Source organism: Triticum urartu, chromosome 3 (genome assembly GCF_003073215.2).
Source record: "Triticum urartu cultivar G1812 chromosome 3, Tu2.1, whole genome shotgun sequence".
Taxonomy (NCBI): Eukaryota; Viridiplantae; Streptophyta; class Magnoliopsida; order Poales; family Poaceae; genus Triticum; species Triticum urartu.
In genome coordinates, this window is record NC_053024.1 from 557,555,454 (window position 1) to 557,580,220 (window position 24,767).

Below are 24,767 nucleotides of genomic sequence, written 5' to 3' on the forward strand. Positions count from 1 at the left end.
CCAGGTGGCATGAGTAGTGAAACTATTTCACATTGTTTTTAACTGAAGGCCAAACTTGTAACTCAAATACTCTATGATCATATCGTAGAAACTTTATTTTCTTGTTACAATGATTTTTCACTTCACTCTGAAATTCTTTGAACTTTTCAAATGTTTCAGACTTATGTTTCATCAAGTAGATATACTCATATCTGCTCAAATCATCTGTGAAGATCAGAAAATAATGATACTTGTCGCGAGCCTCAATATTCATCGGACCACATACATCAGTATGTATGATATCCTACAAATCTTGTTGCTCGCTCCATTGTTCCGAAGAACAGAGTCTTAGTCATCTTGCCCATGAGGCATGGTTCGCAAGCATCAACTGATTCATAATCAAGTGATTCCAAAATCCCATCAGCATGGAGTTTCTTCATGCGCTTTACACCAATATGACCTAAACGGCAGTGCTACAAATAAGTTGCACTATCATTATTAACTTTGCATCTTTTGGTTTCAATATTATGATTATGTGTATCACTATGATCGAGATCCAACAAACTATTTTCATTGGGTGTGTAACCATATAAGGTTTTATTCATATAAACAGAACAACAATTTATTCTCTTTAAATGAATAACCGTATTACAATAAACATGATCAAATCATATTCATGCTCAACGCAAACACCAAATAACACTTATTTAGGTTCAACACTAATCTCGAAATTATAGGGAGTGTGCGATGATGATCATATCAATCTTGGAACCACTTCCAACACACATCGTCACTTCACCCTTAACTAGTCTCTATTTATTCTGCAACTCCCGTTTCGAGTTACTAATCTTAGCAACTGAACTAGTATCAAATACTGAGGGTTTGCTATAAACACTAGTAAAGTACACATCAATAACATGTATATCAAATATACTTATGTTCACTTTGCCATCCTTCTTATCCGCCAATCACTTGGGGTAGTTCCGCTTCCAGTGACCAGTCCCTTTGCAGTAGAAGCACTTAGTCTCAGGCTTAGGACCAGACTTGGGTTTTTTCACTTGAGCAGCAACTTGCTTGCCGTTCTTCTTGAAGTTCCCCTTCTTCCCTATGCCCTTTTCTTGAAACTAGTGATCTTGTCAACCATCAACACTTGATGTTTTCCTTGATTTCTACCTTCGTTGATTTCAGCATCACGAAGAGCTTGGGAGTTGTTTCCGTTATCCCTTGCATATTATAGTTCATCACGAAGTTCTACTAACTTGGTGATGGTGACTAGAGAATTCTGTCAATCACTATCTTATCTGGAAGATTAACTCCCACTTGATTCAAGCGATTGTAGTACCCAGACAATCTGGGCACATGCTCACTAGTTGAGCGATTCTCCTCCATCTTTTAGCTATAGAACTTGTTAGAGACTTCATATCTCTCAACTCGGGTATTTGCTTGAAATATTAACTTCAACTCCTGGAACATCTCATATGCTCCATGACGTTCAAAACGTCTTTCAAGTCCCGATTCTAAGCCATTAAGCATGGTGCACTAAACTATCAAGTAGTCATCATATTGAGCTAGCCAAACGTTCATAACGTCTGCATCTGCTCCTGCAATAGGTCCGTCACCTAGCGGTGCATCAAGGACATAATTCTTCTGTGCAACAATGAGGATAAACCTCAGATCACGGATCCAATCCGCATCATTGCTACTAACATCTTTCAACACAATTTTCTCTAGGAACATATCAAAATAAACATATGAAAGCAACAACGCGAGTTATTGATCTACAACATAGATATGCTAATACTACCAGGACTAAGTTCATGATAAATTTAAGTTCAGTTAATCAAATTAATTAAAGAACTCCCACTTAGATAGACATCCCTCTAATCCTCTAAGTGATTACGTGATCCAAATCAACTAAACCATAACCGATCATCACATGAGATGGAGTAGTTTTCAATGGTGAACATCGTTATGTTGATCATATCTACTATATGATTCACGCTCGACCTTTCGGTCTCCGTGTTCCGAGGCCATATCTGTATATGCTTGGCTCGTCAAGTATAACCTGAGTATTCCGCGTGTGCAACTGTTTTGCACCCGTTGTATTTGAACGTAGAACCTATCACACCCGATCATCACGTGGTGTCTCAGCACGAAGAACTTTCGCAACGGTGCATACTCAGGGAGAACACTTCTTGATAATTTAGTGAGAGATCATCTTATAATGCTACCGTCAATCAAAGCAAGATAAGATGCATAAAAGGATAAAAATCACATGCAATCAATATAAGTGATATGATATGGCCATCATCATCTTGTGCTTGTGATCTCCATCTCCGAAGCACCGTCGTGATCACCATCGTCACCGGCGTGACACCTTGATCTCCATCGTAGCATCATTGTCGTCTCGCCAAGTTTATGCTTCCACGACTATCACTACCGCTTAGTAATAAAGTAAAGCATTACATCGCGATTTCATTGCATACAATAAAACGACAACCATAAGGCTCCTGCCAGTTGCCGATAACTCGGTTACAAAACATGATCATCTCATACAATAATATTCAGCATCATGTCTTGACCATATCACATCACAACATGCCCTGCAAAAACAAGTTAGACGTCCTCTACTTTCTTGTTGCAAGTTTTACGTGGCTGCTACGGGCTTAAGCAAGAACCGATCTCACCTACGCATCAAAACCACAACGATAGTTTGTCAAATAGACTCCGTTTTAACCTTCGCAAGGACCGGGCGTAGCCATACTTGGTTCAACTAAAGTTGGAGAGACAGTCGCCCGCAAGCCACCTGTGTGCAAAGCACGTCGGGGGAACCGGTCTCGCGTAAGCGTACGCGTAAGGTTGGTCCGGGTCATCTCGTCCAACAATGCCGCCGAACCAAAGTATGACATGCTGGTAGGCAGTATGATTTATATTGCCCACAACTCACTTGTGTTCTACTCGTGCATATAACATCAACATAAATAACCTAGGCTCGGATGCCACTGTTGGGTTTCGTAGTAATTTCAAAAAAATTCCTACGCACACGCAAGATCATGATGATGCATAGCAACGAGAGGGGAGAGTGCTGTCTACGTACCCACGCAGACCGACTGCGGAAGCGTTGACACAACGTAGAGGAAGTAGTCGTACGTCTTCGCGATCCAACCGATCAAGCACCGAAACTACGGCGCCTCCGAGTTCGAGCACACGTTCAGCTCGATGACGATCCCCGGACTCCGATCCAGCAAAGTGTCGGGGAAGAATTCCGTCAGCACGACGGCGTGGTGACGATCTTGATGCACTACAGCAGCAGGGCTTCGCCTAAACTCCGCTATAGTATTATCGAGGAGTATGGTGGCTGGGGGCACCGCACACGGCTAAGGAATAGATCACGTGGATCAACTTGTGTGTTTCTGGGGTGCCTCTGCCTTAGTATATAAAGGAGCCAAGGGGGAGGGGGGCGCCGGCCAGGAGGAGGGCGCAGGAGGAGTCCTTCTCCTTCCGAGAGTAGGACTCCCCCCAATCCTAGTTGGGCTAGGATTCCCCGAGGGGGAAAGAGAGAGAAGGGGGGCTGGCCACCTCTCCTAGTCCTAATAGGACTAGGGGAAGGGGGGAGGCGCGCGAGCCCATGTAGGGCTGCCTCTTCTCTTTTCCACTAAGGCCCATCATGGCCCATATAGCTCCCGGGGGGTTCCGGTAACCTCCCGGTACTCCGGTAAAATCCCGATTTCACTCGGAACACTTCCGATATCCAAACAATAGGCTTCCAATATATCAATCTTTATGTCTCGACCATTTCGAGACTCCTCGTCATGTCCGTGATCACATCCGGGACTCCGAACAACCTTCGGTACATCAAAATGCATAAACTCATAATATAACTGTCATCGTAACCTTAAGCGTGCGGACCCTACGGGTTCGAGAACAATGTAGACATGAGCAAGACACGTCTCCGGTCAATAACCAATAGCGGGACCTGGATGCCCATATTGGCTCCTACATATTCTACGAAGATCTTTATCGGTCAGACCGCATAACAACATACGTTGTTCCCTTTGTCATCGGTATGTTACTTGCCCGAGATTCGATCGTCGGTATCCAATACCTAGTTCAATCTCGTTACCGGCAAGTCTCTTTACTCATTCTGTAATACATCATTTCACAACTAACTCATTAGTTGCAATGCTTGCAAGGCTTATGTAATGTGCATTACCGAGAGGGCCCAGAGATACCTCTCCGACAATCGGAGTGACAAATCCTAATCTCGAAATACGCCAACCCAACATCTACCTTTGGAGACACCTGTAATGCTCCTTTATAATCACCCAGTTATGTTGTGACGTTTGGTAGCACCGAAAGTGTTCCTCCGGCAAACGGGAGTTGCATAATCTCATAGTCATAGGAACATGTATAAGTCATGAAGAAAGCAATAGCAACATACTAAACGATCGGGTGCTAAGCTAATGGAATGGGTCATGTCAATCAGATCATTCAACTAATGATGTGACCTCGTTAATCAAATAACAACACTTTGTTCATGGTTAGGAAACATAACCATCTTTGATTAACGAGCTAGTCAAGTAGAGGCATACTAGTGACACTCTGGTTGTCTATGTATTCACACATGTATTATGTTTCCGGTTAATACAATTCTAGCATGAATAATAAACATTCATCATGAAATAAGGAAATAAATAATAACTTTATTATTGCCTCTAGGTCATATTTCCTTCAAAAGGAAACCCCTTCTTTTGAGGTGGAATTCACAAAATTCCCTCTAAGATTTCATAGGCAACGTTGGCATCAAGATAAATGAAGTTTCCTTTAGCGGCAAATCGAGAAGTTGTCTATGATGCAAAGCTAATCCTATGTAAAAATTTCAAGCAAAACATTAGCATCCCCCTTTAAGTTCGAAATACGATACGATTCCATAAGCATATACCAGTCATCTTTCAAGTTTTCTCCTAGTCCTTGCTTGAAGTAAAGGACTTCAAAATCTGGTGACAAAGGAGGAGTAGGGACGCTAGCCATCGAGACTAGAAAGAAAGAGAATGGCAAACGAAAAAAAGGCGAATAAAATGGCAAATTTTTGTGAATTGGGGGAGAGGAAAATGAGAGGCAAATGGCAAATAATGTAAATTGCGAGGAGATGAGATTTGTGATTAGGAACCTGGTTATGTTGAAGATCCTCCCCAGCAACGGTGTCAGAAATTCCTTTTGACGTCGCTTGAAGCTACGTCCGTATTTCCCCAAAGAGGAAGGGATGATGCAGCACATCGGCAGTAGGTATTTCCCTCGGATATGAAACCAGGGTTATCGAACCAGTAGGAGAACCAAGCAACACAATGTAAACAGCCCCTACACGCAAATAACAACCACTCGCAACCCGACGTGTTAAAGGGGTTGTCAATCCCTTTTGGGTAACGGCGCCAGAAACGGTGCGTGAACGGGAGATAAATTTGTGACAGATTGAATAAATAGATCGCAAATAAAATAAAGTGCAGCAAAGTATTTTTGTATTTTTGGTTTAATAGATCCGAATAAAAGCAAGAGAAAAATAGATCGCAAAGACAAATATATGAGAAAGAAGACCCGGGTGCCGTAGATTTCACTAGTGGCTTCTCTCGAGAAAAATAGCAAACGGTGGGTAAACAAATTACTATTGGGAAATTGATAGAACCTCAAATAATTATGACGATATCCAGGCAATGATCATTACATAGGCATCACATCCAAAATTAGTAGACCAACTCCTACCTGCATCTACTACTATTACTCCACACATCGACCGCTATCGAGCATGCATCTAGTGTATTAAGTTCATGGAAAACGGAGTAATGCAATAAGAATGATGACATGATGTAGATGAGATCCATTTATCTATGGCAGTAGATGTAGATCCCATCTTTTTATCCTTAGTAGCAACGATACATACGTGTCGGTTCCCTTTCTGTCACTGGGATCAAGCACCGTAAGATCGAACCCACTACCGGGCACCTCTTCCCATTGCAAGATAAATAGATCAAGTTGGACGAACAAAACCCAAATATCGGAGAAGAAATACGAGGCTATAAGAGATCATGCATAAAAGAGATCAAAGAAACTCACATACTTTCATGAATATAAAAAGATAGATCTGATCATAAACAGGCCCGGCCCTGATGGGGGGCAGGGGGGCGGCCGCCCCGGGCCCCCGAGACAGAGGGGCCCCCACGTATGCATGCTCTGTGTTGTATTTGGCCCGTGAAAAAAATGATTATTGGCTAATTTTAGATACAATGGCGTGTACATGCAACAACGTACAGAGAGCAGGGCTAAGTAAATCAGCGATCGCTAAATTCATGGAATTTCCGTTCGCCTCTCGTGGGCCCACGCATGATGACATGAGCGATCGACAAGCCACATATCACGCAGGACTCCTCAAACCTCGAGGGCGACCCCATCGCCGCAGCCTCCTCCCGCAGACGCCTTCCTGATGCTTCCTACTCCAACGACGGCTCTGGTAATTTCTTCTTCATCCCTGTGGACAGGAGTAACAACACCACCGCCCGCCGGTCCCAACAGGCAGTTTTGAACAACAAATCAGGTAAGCATCGCGTTGATTCATCTTCCAAGAGCTAGCTAGGTTAGATAGGTGACTGGTTAGTAGGTGAATTTGGAGAGCTAGTGAATTAGCAGAGAAGAAGAGTTGGACATAGTTGTCCTTTTCACTAATTAATCTGGCTCTGTTGGGGATTGATAAAAGACAATGGGAGAGAATGACTGGATCCATGGACTAATGATGATAGTCGAGCTGAAACTAATTGGAGAATGCATGGTAGCATTAATCTAATTAGGTGGCCAAATTAATTTTAGTGTTGCAAATTATAAATCTAATTCTAGCTGCACACCACCCGGAGAAGTTCATCGATAAAACATTAAGAGTAGCTTTTGTCTGGCAAACTATGAAATATACGCGTGAAACTATTTCAAAACTTAACAAAAGTAAGATAAACTTAATATAATTAAATCATGAAACTCGGTTGACATGCTGGTTTTGTACTCCATCGAAAAACATTAAGAGTAACTTTTGTTTAAAAATATGTAAACATGCATATGTTAATTATCATTTGTATAAAGGGCCTCAGGTAATTTTCTTCGCCACGGGCCCCTAAAATCTTAGGACCGGCCCTGATCATAAACTCAAAGTTCATCGATCCCAACAAACACACCGCAAAAGAGTTACATCATATGGATCTCCAAGAGACCATTGTATTGAGAATCAAGAGAGAGAGAGAGAGAGAGAGATGAAGCCATCTAGCTACTAACTACGGACCCGAAGGTCTACAAAGAACTACTCACGCATCATCGGAGAGGCACCAATGGAAGTGGTGAACCCCTCCGTGATGGTGTCTAGATTGGATCTGGTTGTTCTGGACACTGCGGCGGTTGGATGAATATTTCATCGACTCCCCTAGGGTTCTGGGATTTTTGGGGTATTTATAGAAAAAAGAGGAGGTTTGGGGGGCACCCGAGGTGGGCACAACCCACCAGGGCGCGCCTAGGCCTCCTGGCGCGCCCTGGTGCGTTGTCCCCTCCTCGGGACTCCCCCAGGTGCAACCAGGGCCCAACATCTTCCTTCTGGTCCATAGAAAAACTCCGTAAAGTTTCGTGGCATTTGGACTCCGTTTGATATTGATTTTCGGCGATGTAAAAAACATGGAAAAAACAGGAATTGGCACCTGGCACTATGTCAATAGGTTAGTGTTGGGGAACGTAGTAATTTCAAAAAATTTCCTACGCACACGCAAGATCATGGTGATGCATAGCAACGAGAGGGGAGAGTATGATCTACGTACCTTGTAGATCGACAACGGAAGCGTTTGGTTGATGTAGTCGTACGTCTCCACGGTTCGACCGATCAAGCACCGAAACTACGGCACCTCCGAGTTCTAGCACACGTTCAGCTCGATGACGATCCCCAGACTCCGATCCAGCAAAGTGTCGGGGAAGAGTTCCGTCAGCACGACGGCGTGGTGACGATCTTGATGTACTACTGCAGCAGGGCTTCGCCTAAACTCCGCTACAATATTATCGAGGACTATGGTGGAAGGGGGCACCGCACACGGCTAAGAATATGATCACGTGGATCAACTTGTGTGTTTCTGGGGTGCCCCTGCCTCCGTATATAAAGGACTAAGGGAGGGGGTGCGGCCGGCCATGGAGAGGCGCGCCAGGAGAGTCCTACTCCCTCTGGGAGTAGGATTCCCCCCCCCCCAATCCTAGTTGGAATAGGATTCGCGGAGGGGGGAAAGGAGAGAGAGGGGCCGGCCCCCTCTGCTTGTCCTATTCGGACCAAGGGAGGGGAGGGGTGCGCGTCCCATGTTGGGCTGCCTCTTCTCTTTTCCACTAAGGCCCACTATGGCCCATATATCTCCCGGGGGGTTCCGGTAACCTCCCGGTACTCCAGTAAAATCCCGATTTCACTCGGAACACTTCCGATATCCAAACATAGGCTTCCAATATATCAATCTTTATGTCTCGACCATTTCGGGACTCCTCGTCATGTCCGTGATCACATCCGGGACTCCGAACAACCTTCGGTACATCAAAATGCATAAACTCATAATATAACTGTCATCGTAACCTTAAGCGTGCGGACCCTACGGGTTCCAGAACAATGTAGACATGACCGAGACATGTCTTCGGTCAATAACCAATAGCGGGACCTGGATGCCCATATTGGCTCCTACATATTCTACGAAGATCTTTATCGGTCAGACTGCATAACAACATACGTTGTTCCCTTTGTCATCGGTATGTTACTTGCCCGAGATTCGATCGTCGGTATTCCAAATACCTAGTTCAATCTCGTTACCGGCAAGTCTCTTTACTCGTTCTGTAATACATCATCCCGCAACTAACTCATTAGTTTCAATGCTTGCAAGGCTTAAGTGATGTGCATTACCGAGAGGGCCCAGAGATACCTCTCCGACAATCGGAGTGACAAATCCTAATCTCGAAATACGCCAACCCAACATGTACCTTTGGAGACACCTGTAGAGCTCCTTTATAATCACCCAGTTACGTTGTGACGTTTGGTAGCACACAAAGTGTTCCTCCGGCAAACGGGAGTTGCATAATCTCATAGTCATAGGAACATGTATAAGTCATGAAGAAAGCAATAGCAACATACTAAACGATCGGGTGCTAAGCTAATGGAATGGGTCATGTCAATCAGATCATTCACTTAATGATGTGATCCCGTTAATCAAATAACAACCACTTGTTCATGGTTAGGAAACATAACCATCTTTGATTAACGAGCTAGTCAAGTAGAGGCATACTAGTGACACTTTGTTTGTCTATGTATTCACACATGTATTATGTTTCCGGTTAATACAATTCTAGCATGAATAATAAACATTTATCATGATATAAGGAAATAAATAATAACTTTATTATTGCCTCTAGGGCATATTTCCTTCAGTCTCCCACTTGCACTAGAGTCAATAATCTAGATTACACAGTAATGATTCTAACACCCATGGAGCCTTGGTGCTGATCATGTTTTGCTCGTGGAAGAGGCTTAGTCAACGGGTCTGCAATATTCAGATCCGTATGTATCTTGCAAATCTCTATGTCTCCCACCTGGACTAGATCCCGGATGGAATTGAAGCGTCTCTTGATGTGCTTGGTTCTCTTGTGAAATCTGGATTCCTTTGCCAAGGCAATTGCACCAGTATTGTCACAAAAGATTTTCATTGGACCCGATGCACTTGGTATGACACCTAGATCGGATATGAACTCCTTCATCCAGACTCCTTCATTTGCTGCTTCCGAAGCAGCTATGTACTCCGCTTCACATGTAGATCCTGCTACAACGCTTTGTTTAGAACTGCACCAACTGACAGCTCCACCATTTAATGTAAACACGTATCCGGTTTGCGATTTAGAATCGTCCGGATCAGTGTCAAAGCTTGCATCAACGTAACCTTTTACGATGAGCTCTTTGTCACCTCCATATATGAGAAACATATCCTTAGTCCTTTTCAGGTATTTCAGGATGTTCTTGACCGCTGTCCAGTGATCCACTCCTGGATTACTTTGGTACCTCCCTGCTAGACTTATAGCAAGGCACACATCAGGTCTGGTACACAGCATTGCATACATGATAGAGCCTATGGCTGAAGCGTAGGGAACATCTTTCATATTCTCTCTATCTTCTGCAGTGGTCGGGCATTGAGTCTTACTCAACTTCACACCTTGTAACACAGGCAAGAACCCTTTCTTTGCTTGATTCATTTTGAACTTCTTCAAAACTTTGTCAAGGTATGTGGTTTGTGAAAGTCCAATTAAGCGTCTTGATCTATCTCTATAGATTTTAATGCCTAATATGTAAGCAGCTTCACCGAGGTCTTTCATTGAAAAACTCTTATTCAAGTATCCCTTTATGCTATCCAGAAATTCTACATCATTTCCAATTAGTAATATGTCATCCACATATAATATCAGAAATGCTACAGAGCTCCCACTCACTTTCTTGTAAATACAGGCTTCTCCAAAAGTCTGTATAAAACCAAATGCTTCGATCACACTATCAAAGAGTTTATTCCAACTCCGAGAGTCTTGCACTAGTCCATAAATGGATCACTGGAGCTTGCACACTTTGTTAGCTCCCTTTGGATCGACAAAACCTTCCGGCTGCATCATATACAACTCTTCTTGCAGAAATCCATTCAGGAATGCAGTTTTGACATCCATTTGCCAAATTTTCATAATCATAAAATGCGGCAATTGCTAACATGATTCGGACAGACTTAAGCATCGCTACGGGTGAGAAGGTCTCATCGTAGTCAATCCCTTGAACTTGCCAAAAACCTTTTGCGACAAGTCGAGCTTTGTAGACAGTAATATTACCGTCGGCGTCAGTCTTCTTCTTGAAGATCCATTTATTCTCAATTGCTTGCCGATCATCGGGCAAGTCAACCAAAGTCCATACTTTGTTCTCATACATGGATCCCATCTCAGATTTCATGGCTTCAAGCCACTTTGCGGAATCTGGGCTCACCATCGCTTCTTCATAGTTCGTAGGTTCATCATGATCTAGTAGCATGACTTCCAGAACAGGATTACCGTACCACTCTGGTGCGGATCTTACTCTGGTTGATCTACGAGGTTCAGTAGTATTTTGTTCTGAAGTTTCATGATCATTTTCATTAGCTTCCTCACTAACTGGTGTAGGTGTCACTGAAACAGTTTTCTATGATGCACTACTTTCCAATAAGGGAGCAGGTACAGTTACCTCGTCAAGTTCTACTTTCCTCCCACTCACTTCTTTCGAGAGAAACTCCTTCTCTAGAAAGTTTCCGAATTTAGCAACAAAAGTCTTGCCTTCAGATCTGTGATAGAAGGTGTATCCAATAGTCTCCTTTGGATATCCTATGAAGACACATTTCTCCAATTTGGGTTCGAGCTTATCAGGTTGAAGCTTTTTCACATAAGCATCGCAGCCCCAAACTTTCAGAAACGACAACTTTGGTTTCTTGCCAAACCACAGTTCATAAGGTGTCATCTCAACGGATTTTGATGGTGCCCTATTTAACGTGAATGCGGCCGTCTCTAGAGTGTTTCCCCAAAACGATAGCGGTAAATCAGTAAGAGACATCATAGATCGCACCATATCTAGTAAAGTACGATTACAACGTTCGGACACACCATTACGCTGTGGTGTTCCGGGTGGCGTGAGTTGCGAAACTATTCCACATTGTTTCAAATGTACACCAAACTCGTAACTCAAATACTCTCCTCCACGATCAGATCGTAGAAATTTTATTTTCTTGTTACGATGATTTTCAACTTCACTCTGAAATTCTTTGAACTTTTCAAACGTTTCAGACTTATGTTTCATTAAGTAGATATACCCATATCTGCTTAAGTCATCTGTGAAGGTGAGAAAATAACGATATCCGCCACGAGCCTCAATATTCATCGGGCCATATACATCTGTATGTATGATTTCCAACAAATTTGTTGCTCTCTCCATAGTACCGGAGAACGGTGTTTTAGTCATCTTGCCCATGAGGCAAGGTTCGCAAGTACCAAGTGATTCATAATCAAGTGATTCCAAAAGTCCATCAGTATGGAGTTTCTTCATGCTCTTTACACCGATATGACCTAAACGGCAGTGCCACAAATAAGTTGCACTATCATTATCAACTCTGCATCTTTTGGCTTCAACACTATGAATATGTGTATTACTACTATCGAGATTTAATAAAAATAGACCACTCTTTAAGGGTGCATGACCATAAAAGATATTACTCATATAAATAGAACAACCATTATTCTCAGATTTAAATGAATAACCGTCTCGCATTAAACAAGATCCAGATATAATGTTCATGCTTAACGCTGGCACCAAATAACAATTATTTAGGTCTAATATTAATCCCGAAGGTAGATGTAGAGGTAGCGTGCCGACTGCGATCACATCGACTTTGGAACCGTTTCCCACGCGCATCGTCACCTCGTCCTTTGCCAATCTTCGCTTAATCTGTAGTCCCTGTTTCGAGTTGCAAATATTAGCAACAGAACCAGTATCAAATACCCAGGTGCTACTGCGAGCATTAGTAAGGTACACATCAATAACATGTATATCACATATACCTTTGTTCACCTTGCCATCCTTCTTATCCGCCAAATACTTGGGGCAGTTCCGCTTCCAGTGACCAGTCTGCTTGCAGTAGAAGCACTCAGTTTCAGGCTTAGGTCCAGGTTTGGGTTTCTTCTCTTGAGTAGCAACTTGCTTGCCGTTCTTTTTGAAGTTCCCCTTCTTCTTCCCTTTGCCCTTTTTCTTGAAACTAGTGGTCTTGTTGACCATCAACACTTGATGCTCCTTTTTGATTTCTACCTCCGCAGCTTTTAGCATTGCGAAGAGCTCGGGAATAGTCTTGTTCATCCTTTGCATATTATAGTTCATCACGAAGCTCTTGTAGCTTGGTGGCAGTGATTGGAGAATTCTGTCAATGACGCAATCATCTGGAAGATTAACTCCCAATTGAATCAAGTGATTATTATACCCAGACATTTTGAGTATATGCTCACTGACAGAACTGTTCTCCTCCATCTTGCAGCTATAGAACTTATTGGAGACTTCATATCTCTCAATCCGGGCATTTTCTTGAAATATTAACTTCAACTCGTGGAACATCTCATATGCTCCATGACGTTCAAAACGTCGTTGAAGTCCCGATTCTAAGCCGTAAAGCATGGCACACTGAACTATTGAGTAGTCATCAGCTTTGCTCTGCCAGACGTTCATAACATCCGGCGTTGCTCCTGCAGCAGGCCTGGCACCCAGTGGTGCTTCCAGGACGTAATTCTTCTGTGCAGCAATGAGGATAATCCTCAAGTTACGGACCCAGTCCGTGTAATTGCTACCATCATCTTTCAACTTTGCTTTCTCAAGGAACGCATTAAAATTCAACGGAACAACAGCACGAGCCATCTATCTACAAACAAGCATAAACAAGCAAGATACTTATTAGGTACTAAGTTTCATGATAAATTTAAGTTCAGTTAATTTACTTAAAGAACTCCCACTTACATAGACATCCCTCTAATCCTCTAAGTGATTACGTGATCCAAATCAACTAAACCATGTCCGATCATCACGTGAGATGGAGTAGTTTCATTGGTGAACATCATTATGTTGATCATATCTACTATATGATTCACGCTCGACCTTTCGGTCTCCGTGTTCCGAGGCCATATCTGTATATGCCTGGCTCGTCAAGTATAACCTGAGTATTCCGCGTGTGCAATAGTTTTGCACCCGTTGTATTTCAACGTAGAACCTATCACACCCGATCATCACGTGGTGTCTCAGCACGAAGAACTTTCGCAACGGTGCATACTCAGGGAGAACACTTCTTGATAATTAGTGAGAGATCATCTTATAATGCTACCGTCAATCAAAGCAAGATAAGATGCATAAAAGATAAACATCACATGCAATCAAAATAAGTGATATGATATGGCCATCATCATCTTGTGCTTGTGATCTCCATCTCCGAAGCACCTTTGTGATCACCATCGTCACCGGCGCGACACCTTGATCTCCATCGTAGCATCGTTGTCGTCTCGCCGAGCTTGTGCTTCCACGACTATCGCTACCGTTTAGTGATAAAGTAAAGCATTACAGCGCGATTGCATTGCATACAATAAAGCGACAACCATATGGCTCCTGCCAGTTGCCGATAACTCGGTTACAAAACATGATCATCTCATACAACAAAATTTAGCATCATGTCTTGACCATATCACATCACAACATGCCCTGCAAAAACAAGTTAGACGTCCTCTACTTTGTTGTTGCAAGTTTTACGTGGCTGCTACGGGCTTAAGCAAGAACTAATCTTACCTACGCATCAAAACCACAATGATAGTTTGTCAAGTTGGTTCTGTTTTAACCTTCGCAAGGACCGGGCGTAGCCACACTTGGTTCAACTAAAGTTGGAGAAACTGTCACCCACAAGCCACCTCTGTGCAAAGCACGTCGGGAGAACCGGTCTCGCGTAAGCGTACGCGTAATGTCGGTCTGGGCCGCTTCATCCAACAATACCGCCGAACCAAAGTATGACATGCTGGTAAGCAGTATGACTTATATCGCCCACAACTCACTTGTGTTCTACTCGTTCATATAACATCAACATATAAAACCTAGGCTCGGATGCCACTGTTGGGGAACGTAGTAATTTCAAAAAAATTCCTACGCACACGCAAGATCATGGTGATGCATAGCAACGAGAGGGGAGAGTATGATCTACATACCTTGTAGATCGACAACGGAAGCGTTTGGTTGATGTAGTCGTACGTCTCCACGGTCCGACCGATCAAGCACCGAAACTATGGCACCTCCGAGTTCTAGCACACGTTCAGCTTGATGACGATCCCCGGACTCCGATCCAGCAAAGTGTCGGGGAAGAGTTCCGTCAGCACGACGGCGTGGTGACGATCTTGATGTACTACTGCAGCAGGGCTTCGCCTAAACTCCGCTACAATATTATCGAGGACTATGGTGGAAGGGGGCACCGCACACGGCTAAGAATATGATCACGTGGATCAACTTGTGTGTTTCTGGGGTGCCCCTGCCTCCGTATATAAAGGACTAAGGGAGGGGGGTGCGGCCGGCCATGGAGAGGCGCGCCAGGAGAGTCCTACTCCCTCTGGGAGTAGGATCCCCCCCCAATCCTAGTTGGTATAGGATTCGCGGAGGAGGGAAAGGAGAGAGAGGGGCCGGCCCCCTCTCCTTGTCCTATTCGGACCAAGGGAGGGGAGGGGCGCGTGGCCCATGTTGGGCTGCCTCTTCTCTTTTCCACTAAGGCCCACTATGGCCCATATATCTCCCAGGGGGTTCCGCTAACCTCCCGGTACTCCGGTAAAATCCCGATTTCACTCGGAACACTTCCGATATCCAAACATAGGCTTCCAATATATCAATCTTTATGTCTCGACCATTTCGAGACTCCTCGTCATGTCCGTGATCACATCCGGGACTCCGAACAACCTTCGGTACATCAAAATGCATAAACTCATAATATAACTGTCATCGTAACCTTAAGCGTGCGGACCCTACGGGTTCGAGAACAATTAGACATGACCGAGACATGTCTCCGGTCAATAACCAATAGCGGGACCTGGATGCCCATATTGGCTCCTACATATTCTACGAAGATCTTTATCGGTCAGACCGCGTAACAACATACGTTGTTCCCTTTGTCATTGGTATGTTACTTGCCCGAGATTCGATCGTCGGTATTCCAAATACCTAGTTCAATCTCGTTACCGGCAAGTCTCTTTACTCGTTCTGTAATACATCATCCCGCAACTAACTCATTAGTTGCAATGCTTGCAAGGCTTAAGTGATGTGCATTACCGAGAGGGCCCAGAGATACCTCTCCGACAATCGGAGTGACAAATCCTAATCTCGAAATACGCCAACCCAACATGTACCTTTGGAGACACCTGTAGAGCTCCTTTATAATCACCCAGTTACGTTGTGACGTTTGGTAGCACACAAAGTGTTCCTCTGGCACACGGGAGTTGCATAATCTCATAGTCATAGGAACATGTATAAGTCATGAAGAAAGCAATAGCAACATACTAAACGATCGGGTGCTAAGCTAATGGAATGAGTCATGTCAATCAGATCATTCACTTAATGATGTGATCCCGTTAATCAAATAACAACCACTTGTTCATGGTTAGGAAACATAACCATCTTTGATTAACGAGCTAGTCAAGTAGAGGCATACTAGTGACACTTTGTTTGTCTATGTATTCACACATGTATTATGTTTCCGGTTAATACAATTCTAGCATGAATAATAAACATTTATCATGATATAAGGAAATAAATAATAACTTTATTATTGCCTCTAGGGCATATTTCCTTCAGTTAGTACCAAAAGATGATATAAAATGACTATAAATGATTATAAAACATCCAAGATTGATAATAAAACAGCATGGAACAATCAAAAATTATAGATACGTTGGAGAAATATCAGTGATCCAACCAATCAAGCACCGAATGTACGACACCTCCGAGTTCAGCACATGTTCAGCTCGATGACGTCCCTCGAACTCTTGATCTAGCAAAGTGTCGAGGGAGAGTTTCGTCAGCACGACGGCGTGGTGACGATGATGGTGATGTGATCCGCGTAGGGCTTCGCCTACGCACTACGACAATATGATCGGACGAGTAAACTGTGGAGGGGGCCACCGCATACGGCTAAGAGAACAATTGATGTGCTTTGGGGTGCCCCCTGCCCCCGTATATAATGGAGGAGAGGGAGGAGGCCGGGCATAGGGGGCGTGCCATGGGGGTGGGAACCGACTTGGACTCCTAGTCCTAGTCGGCCCCCTTCCTTTCTTTCGGAGGGGGAAAAGGGAAGGAGAGGGAGAGGGAGAAGGAACTCCCCTTGTCCAATTCGTACACCCATGGGAGGCACCCCTTGTGGGCTGCCCTCTCTCTCCCCTATGGACCATGTTGGCCCATTACTCCCCCCCCCCGGGGGGGGGGTCCGGTAACCTCCCGGTACTCCGATAAATACCCGAAACACTGCGAAGCCTTCCGATGTCCGAATACTATCGTCCAAAATATCAATCTTCACCTCTCAACTACTTTGAGACTCCTCGTCATGTCCGTGACCTCATCCGGGACTCCAAACAATCTTCGGTCACGAAACACATTACTCATAATACAAATCATCATCGAATGTTAAGCGTGCGGACCCTACGGGTTTGAGAACTTTGTAGACATGACTGAGACACATCTCCGATCAATAACCAACAACGGAACTTGGATGCTCATATTGGTCCCTACATATTCTACGAAGATCTTTATCGGTCAAACCGCAATGACAACATACGTTATTCCCTTTGTCATCAGTATGTTACTTGCCCGAGATTCGATCATCGGTATCTTCATACCTAGTTCAATCTCGTTACTGGCAAGTCTCTTTACTCGCTCCGTAATGCATCATCCCACAACTAAATCATTAGTCACATTAGTTGCAAGGCTTATCGTGATGTGCATTACTGAGAGGGCCCAGAGATACCTCTCCGATACTCAGAGTGACAAATCCTAATCCCGATCTATGCCAACCCAACAAACACCTTCAGAGACACCTGTAGAGCATCTTTATAATCACCCAGTTATGTTGTGACCTTTGATAGCACACAAGGTGTTCCTCTGGTATTCGGGAGTTGCATAATCTCATAGTCAAAGGAATATGTATAAGTCATGAAGAAAACAATAGCAATAAAACTTAACGATCATTATGCTAAGCTAACGGATGGGTCTTGTCCATCACATCATTCTCCTAACGATGTGATCTCATTCATCAAATGACAATACATGTCTATGGTCAGGAAACTTAACCATCTTTGATTAACGAGCTAGTCAAGTAGAGGCATACTAGGGACACTCTATTTTGTCTATGTATTCACACATGTATCAAGTTTCCGGTTAATACAATTCTAGCATGAATAATAAACATTTATCATGATATAAGGAAATATAAATGACAACTTTATTATTGCCTCTAGGGCATATTTCCTTCATGTCATTCGTGTTGTCATAGCGATTGATATGGACGTCCACGGTTCCGTTATCGGTCACTGAATGAAGGGTGTTCGTTCATGTCTATGTTTTACCGAACCTACAGGGTCACAAGCTTAAGATAATCACAATCTACCGAGTGTTAGTTGGATGAGAGTATCAAGGATTTATTTGTTAAATTGTTATGTTAATATTTTGAATAGTTCCGAGAGGAACCGGAAGTGTTTCGGGGTCACCCGAAGGGTTTTAGAGCTTATCGGGAAGTATCGGATATTCCCGATAAATAATATATAGGTGGAAAATGTTTCCAATGATGTTAAATTAATAATAAAGACTCTAGTAATTGTTAGGAGGTTTTATATTTAATTTACTATCAACGGGCCTTAAAAGGCCAAGTGGTGGAAGGAGAATTGGGCCACTTGGGCCCAATAGAAGGAAAGGGGAGGCCGAATTGGAGGGGATTTCCCCCTCCTTGGCCATCCAAAGGGGAGGTTTTCCTCCCCCTTGGGCGCCCCCTCTCCCCTCCCTCCAACCTACATATACTTAAGGACGTTGGCCCTTTGAACACACAAGTTTTGGAGCCTCCTCTAGTTCATCTAGTTCTAGTTGACCCTAATTGATCTAATTAGAGCTAGACCTAGTTCCTCTAATCTTCATAATTAGAAGCCCAGTGTGGTTCTAATCTCCTCGCTTTAACTATCTAGCGACGATTAGCTCTGGACGGCGAAGCGCTGCCGGATCATGAAGGCCGTATGCTTGGAACCAAGTAGAGAGGCCGTGCTTTCGGTCTTCCGTCTGTGGGATCGTTCGTGGGCATTCGCGGGATCATTCATCTACGGTTTGAGGGACTCCATGTACGATCTACACTGACTCATCTAGTTCCGCTGCACTCCGTTGTCGGTAACAATCGTGATCCAAACCTTATATGCATCTTTATATTGTTCCTAGTTGATCGTAGGGCTTTTTTTGTTTTCTACTATGTTTCCCAAAAATGGCATCATGAGTTGTTCTATGAGTAGATGCAGGTTTCGATCTAGATTACATGTGGATGCGACGCTTTGATGTTCTTGCTATGCTTCCCACGAGTGTTTCTTCGGTTCAGTTCATTGGCTGCATGATGTAGCTTTGTACAAATTTCTGACAATCGATCGGCTCTGCCCGTCGACGATCTGCTGACAGTTCCTTAGGCTTCATCATAGTCAAGAATAGTGAACCATTGCGTACACAAGAGGGCGATGAAGATGAACGATCTTCTAGGGGCTCATGCGTATTTGACGAAGTTTAGTGTGGGGCTAGAGATTTTTAATTAAGTCTCTTCCCTCACACACCTCAAAATTAATCTAGCAACAAGAATTGTCACCTTGATTGTGTATGTAGGTAGCTAGTTTTATCCGTAAACCCTAGAAGCCACGTAAATAAAATTTGCCAAACCGATTAGAGGACATCTAACTTGGTTTTGCAGGTTTGCATATGATGTGGTATAGCCTTCGTCATGATAATGATTTTATGTATGAGATGGTTATATATTGTAATGTTAAGTGGCCTGCGTGTCACGGCATGATGGCCGGAGCCACCGGATTGCCATTTTAATGTAATAGATCTAGAAAGAGCCTACGTGTTATGGGTGATGGTGGCAAGTGTACACGGAAGACCCGAAGCTTCACCAGGCGCAGGGAGGAGGTGCTGAAATTTTCATGCCATGACGTTTTCTGAAATTGGTGCCGCGACAACATTTTTGAAATGGTCGCCACGGCAATGTTTTCTGAATTTGGCGCCATGACAACATTTTTGAAACGGCTGCCACGGCAATGATTTTTCTACCGCCACGACGATGTTTCAACTTTAGATGCAAGAAGACCGCAGAGACTTCTCGGCGCCCAGGGCTATACCATATCATGCTATTACGAATTGAGTGAGATATTTACCCTTTTGTTGTTTGCACCCTTTGATTGAGCAGTAGACAATTATTAGGGTGATCTCTCATAGTAACCATCAAGTTAAAAGGTGCTCTTCCTAGTGTTGCAACTGTCTATAAGATCTGGCTTTCCGGATTGCATCGTGTCCACATGAATACAAACGGATCGCCGAGTGTAAGACGAGCGAGGTCAGACCAAGCAAGCAGATAGCACTCGGTTGTCTTGAAGTTATGGCAGAATCATTATTACAACACTTTAAACATTATCAGGATTATCCATAATACACTATCAGGTGATCTATAGTGGTTCGCTCTAAATACACTATGACCATTACTAGAACACTTCAAATAACCTTATGTCTCTCAAGCTCATGCCACCTTGGAATTTAGGGAGAATCAATTTATCCCAAGCAAACCAAGCCATCTTTTTTCTTTTCATTCTCCACGCTCCACCAATCTTGATCATTACATACACATGCCCGCAATTTGAATACACTCATAACATGGATCCCGAGAGCGCTTCAGAAATTGTTTTAATATCATGGTGTGTACCGGAAATCACTAATGGATCCCGACCTCCATGGAGGCTGAATTAATAAATAATCAAAAATCATCTTTTTTGTTTCAAAAAAATTGACAAAAAACATACACATAAGGATGTATATTAAATGTTTGTAAATTTTCACGGTAAATAAGTTTTATGTGAGCTACACAAAAAATAATCATGTGTTTCTACCATGTATACTGTTCACCATAAAAGTTCATGATTTGCTTTGTGTAGCACACATATGTGTATTTTCATCATGAAAATTTACACCAATGCAGTATACATCCTACTTTTCCGTAAAAAAACATCCTAATGTACTTGTCTATTTTTTCAGAATTATTTAACTTAAGCAAGTGCAATTATCACATGCCTGATTGTTGATCGGTGGATTAAAATGTACTTGCACATGATTACCCAAGACTTTGTTAGCCTGACATGCATGTTCTAACTGAAAGGAACGGTGGTTATGGGGTTGACTATGGATTGTCCACACAATTAATCCATATGTACACCTGATATGGTATAATAGTGTTCACACGTAGCCTCATGAGAGCATGACTGATTAGCGTAAGACTGTCAGGTATGCTCACAAATTGTACTCCAAAATGGTTGTAGTTGTAAGCAATGACGTGCTAGCAGTTCAGAGTTTGAATTTCATTCTAGTGTTCGAACTTGAAATAAAATCTGAGATTTAACCTTATCGCATCCTCCTAAGTTACAAACAAATCATTTGATTATTGGAAACAACTGAATAGTGTTAAAAGAATGTTTTTCCATCATGGTCTAACAAATGGTCACGCTCACATAACTGAATTCTGATAAACTTTGAAGGACAACGTTAATCCTCTTCACAAGTTCACCGAATAACATCAAAAGTCTGTCTTTACTTTGTTTTTTCTGATAAAGATCATACGTCTGTTGCCGGCCGGCCTACTAGAAGTTCATGCTTCATCGCAATACAAGACATCCCATCCACTAAGAGAACTTCAAAAGTGCCTCCTGACTCCTGTATTTTGCTAGGGGGAAACGGCACATGGGTATGATTCTGTTTAATCAGCGTATCCGTGTCTTAAGTCTTAACCGTCAAGAGCTAACGGCCATCCCGAGCAAATCAAGGCATGTTCAACCCAATAATTGTTATGCTGACCAATCCTAACGAAAATCATCACATATAAAATCTCCATAATCAATCAAGCTTACAATTATTAGCAACCAACACACAAGCTCTGATGATATGAACACTATAAATAGGGACGCCATTACCATTGCAAAGCACAAGACAAAAACCTTGAGGACTTGCCTGCCTTGCTACATTACTTACTAGGTGTACTCTGAAATTGAAATGGAGACTCCTTCTCTGCTTCTTTTCACCACTTTGTTGGCCTTTGCATTCAAGGCCTCCGTTGCTCAATGGACGCCTGCATTTGCTACATTCTATGGCGGCAGCGACGCGTCGGACACCATGGGTAAGGTTTCTTTTATGCTTGAGCTGCATGCATTATTTGGATGCCGCAGATCCTGGATCTTCTTTTACTAAGCAGGACGCAACTTACACAAATATGCAGGTGGTGCGTGCGGGTACGGAAACTTGTACAACGCCGGGTACGGGGTCAATTCAGCCGCGTTGAGCACGGCGCTCTTCAACAACGGCGCATCGTGCGGCATGTGCTTCACCATCACCTGCGACGCAAGCAAGACGCCGTCGTGCAAACAGGGCACGTCCATCACCATCACGGCAACCAACTTCTGCCCGCCCAACTACGCCCTGGCCAGCGACAACGGCGGATGGTGCAACCCGCCGCGGCAGCACTTCGACATGTCGCAGCCCGCGTGGGAGACCATCGCCGTCTATCAAGCCGGCATTGTGCCCGTCAACTACAGGAGGGTTCCCTGCCAAAGGAGTGGGGGCATGAGGTTCACCATCAACGGGAACGACTACTTTGAGCTCGTGACGGTGGCAAATGTCGGCGGTAGCGGCGTGGTGTCCCAAATGTGGATCAAGGGGTCCAAAACTGACTGGATGGTAATGAGCAGGAACTGGGGTGCTAGCTGGCAGAGCAATGCCTACCTCAACGGCCAGAGTATATCCTTCAGGGTACAGACCGACGACGGACGGGTCATCACGGCCGACAATGTTGCGCCGTACAACTGGTGGTTCGGTGGCACCTACACTTCGTGGCAGCAGTTCTAATATCTTGCGAGGTTGATGTAGGTACTCAGTCAAGGGTACTCAAATAGTCTGGCCCGATGATTTCATCTGAGGCTGTATCTCCTCTTTTGTTTCTTTGTATCTCTGTTTTGCCTGTCCAAGTTTTTGTACTTGGCTTCTATTAATTCTCTTGTGTCGTAAGATCATAAGATTATATGTGTGTGCCCAACATCCGAAGAGGTGGAGCTGTTTAATATGGGGTCGCCTGTTTGTGCTTGAATTGTAGTTGACTTTCTTTTCTTTTGGGTTGAAATCCAACGGCTTGGACAGTTTCGTCCTCCCACTTCTTCCTCCTGTATCCAATGACATTCTTCTATATATGTGACGTCTCAAAGTTAATCGTGCATTAATCATATACACAAATGTACACGATCAAGATCGAAGAATCACGAGAAGATATCACGACACGACTCTAAACGTAAATTAAAATAATACAATCTTTATATCACACACGAGAGCATTAGTGATTAGCGTCAGACTGCTCACAAATGATGTACTCCAAAATGGTTGCAGCGTAAGCAATGACGTGCTAGCAGTTCAAAGATTGAACATTCATTCCAGTGTTAGAACTCCAACGAGGATTGATGATTAATCCAAAAAACTGAATAGTGTTAAAGAAAGGATTTTCGTTAACCGCCAAACAGATCGTCACGCTGGTATAGTTGAATTATGATAAACTTGAAAGGACAAGGTCCCAATCCTCTTCACAAGTTCAGATATCTTGCCATTTCAATATTTCATCGGCATAACTGAATAACATCACAAGTCTGTCTGCCGGCCGGCCGGACTTCATCGCAGTACAAGACATCCCATCCACTAAGAGAACTTGAAAGCAGTGCCTCGTGTACTTTGCTCGGGAAAAACGGCACATGGGTATGATGCTGTTTAATCCGCGGTATTGTGCCTGTCAACTACAGGAGGGTTCCCTGTCAAAGGAGTGGGGGGCATGAGGTTCACCATCAACGAGAACGACTACTTTGAGCTCGTGACGGTGGCAAATGTCGCCGGTAGTGGCGTGGTGTCTCAAATGTGGATTAAGGGGTCCAAGACTGACTGGATGGTAATGAGCAGGAATTGGGGTGCCAGCTGGCAGAGCAATGCCTACCTCAACGGCCAGAGCGTGTCCTTCCGGGTACAGACCGACGACAACCGGGTCGTCACGGCCGACAATGTTGCGCCGTCCAACTGGTGGTTCGGTGGCACCTACACTTCATGGCAACAGTTCTAACATCTTGTGAGGTTAATGTTGGTACTCATCTGTGGGTACTCAAAAACTCAGGCCCGGTGATTTCATCTGAGGTTGTATCTCCTCTTTTCCTTGTTTGTATCTCTGTTTTGCTTGTCCAAGTTTGTGTGCTTAGCTTCCATTAATTCTCTTGTGGCATATGATCATAAGATTATATTTGTGGGTCCAACATCTCAAGAGTAATTTATCTTCAATCAAATCTCTAGCGTTTAATACAGGTCGCTTATTTCTGCCTGACTTTCAGTCGATTCTCTTCACTTTTGCGTTGAAATACAACCGTTGTGACATATCCCTCCTCTAACCAACGGCCCACTTGTATGTACTGCCAACCAACCGCATGTACCAGCTAACCGTGGCCGGCGGCGCTATCGTGCAACCTTCCCGAACTACTCGCACCTGAAACCGTCAAGGCTGAGCCGATGCTCGGTGGCCCAGTGTTGTGGTGCTAGCAATGTAGATTAGGAGCACCATAGTCATGCTTGTTCGCCGAACCAATTAACAAATCATGTGGTCACTTCCCATATTCTCAGTAGATCACCGTGTGCTTCCTATTCTAACAAGTGGTATCATAGTCGGGTGTGTGAGTAATATTCAAAATATTATTTCCAAACATCCAAAAAGTCCATAAAAAGACTTGCATGCACATGACTTGACTTTGTTTTCCGATTTCAAGTCTCGTGAAAATCACAGCTCATTTGCGACTTGTTGAAAAATAACAAACATAAGCTTCATACTTGCAACTATTTTTAAATCATGTTCCAT

General features: G+C 43.7%; 1 protein-coding gene across 1 annotated transcript; it reads left to right on the forward strand.

The window, feature by feature from the left end:
* The first annotated feature begins 21,836 nt into the window (after positions 1-21,836).
* On the forward strand, positions 21,837-23,000 carry LOC125548696 (expansin-A8-like). The gene is made up of 2 exons (XM_048712247.1): positions 21,837-22,016; positions 22,116-23,000. Exons 1-2 carry the CDS (start codon positions 21,893-21,895, stop codon positions 22,739-22,741), a joined length of 750 nt encoding a protein of 249 aa, XP_048568204.1. The 5' UTR covers positions 21,837-21,892; the 3' UTR covers positions 22,742-23,000.
* Positions 23,001-24,767: the final 1,767 nt, after the last annotated feature.

Bases quoted from the DNA above. Each gene is read 5' to 3' on its own strand.
- LOC125548696 (XM_048712247.1), top strand. From the start codon at position 21,893: ATGGAGACTCCTTCTCTGCTTCTTTTCACCACTTTGTTGGCCTTTGCA. The intron at 22,017-22,115 runs GTAAGGTTTCTT...ACAAATATGCAG, and splicing joins CGACGCGTCGGACACCATGG to GTGGTGCGTGCGGGTACGGA.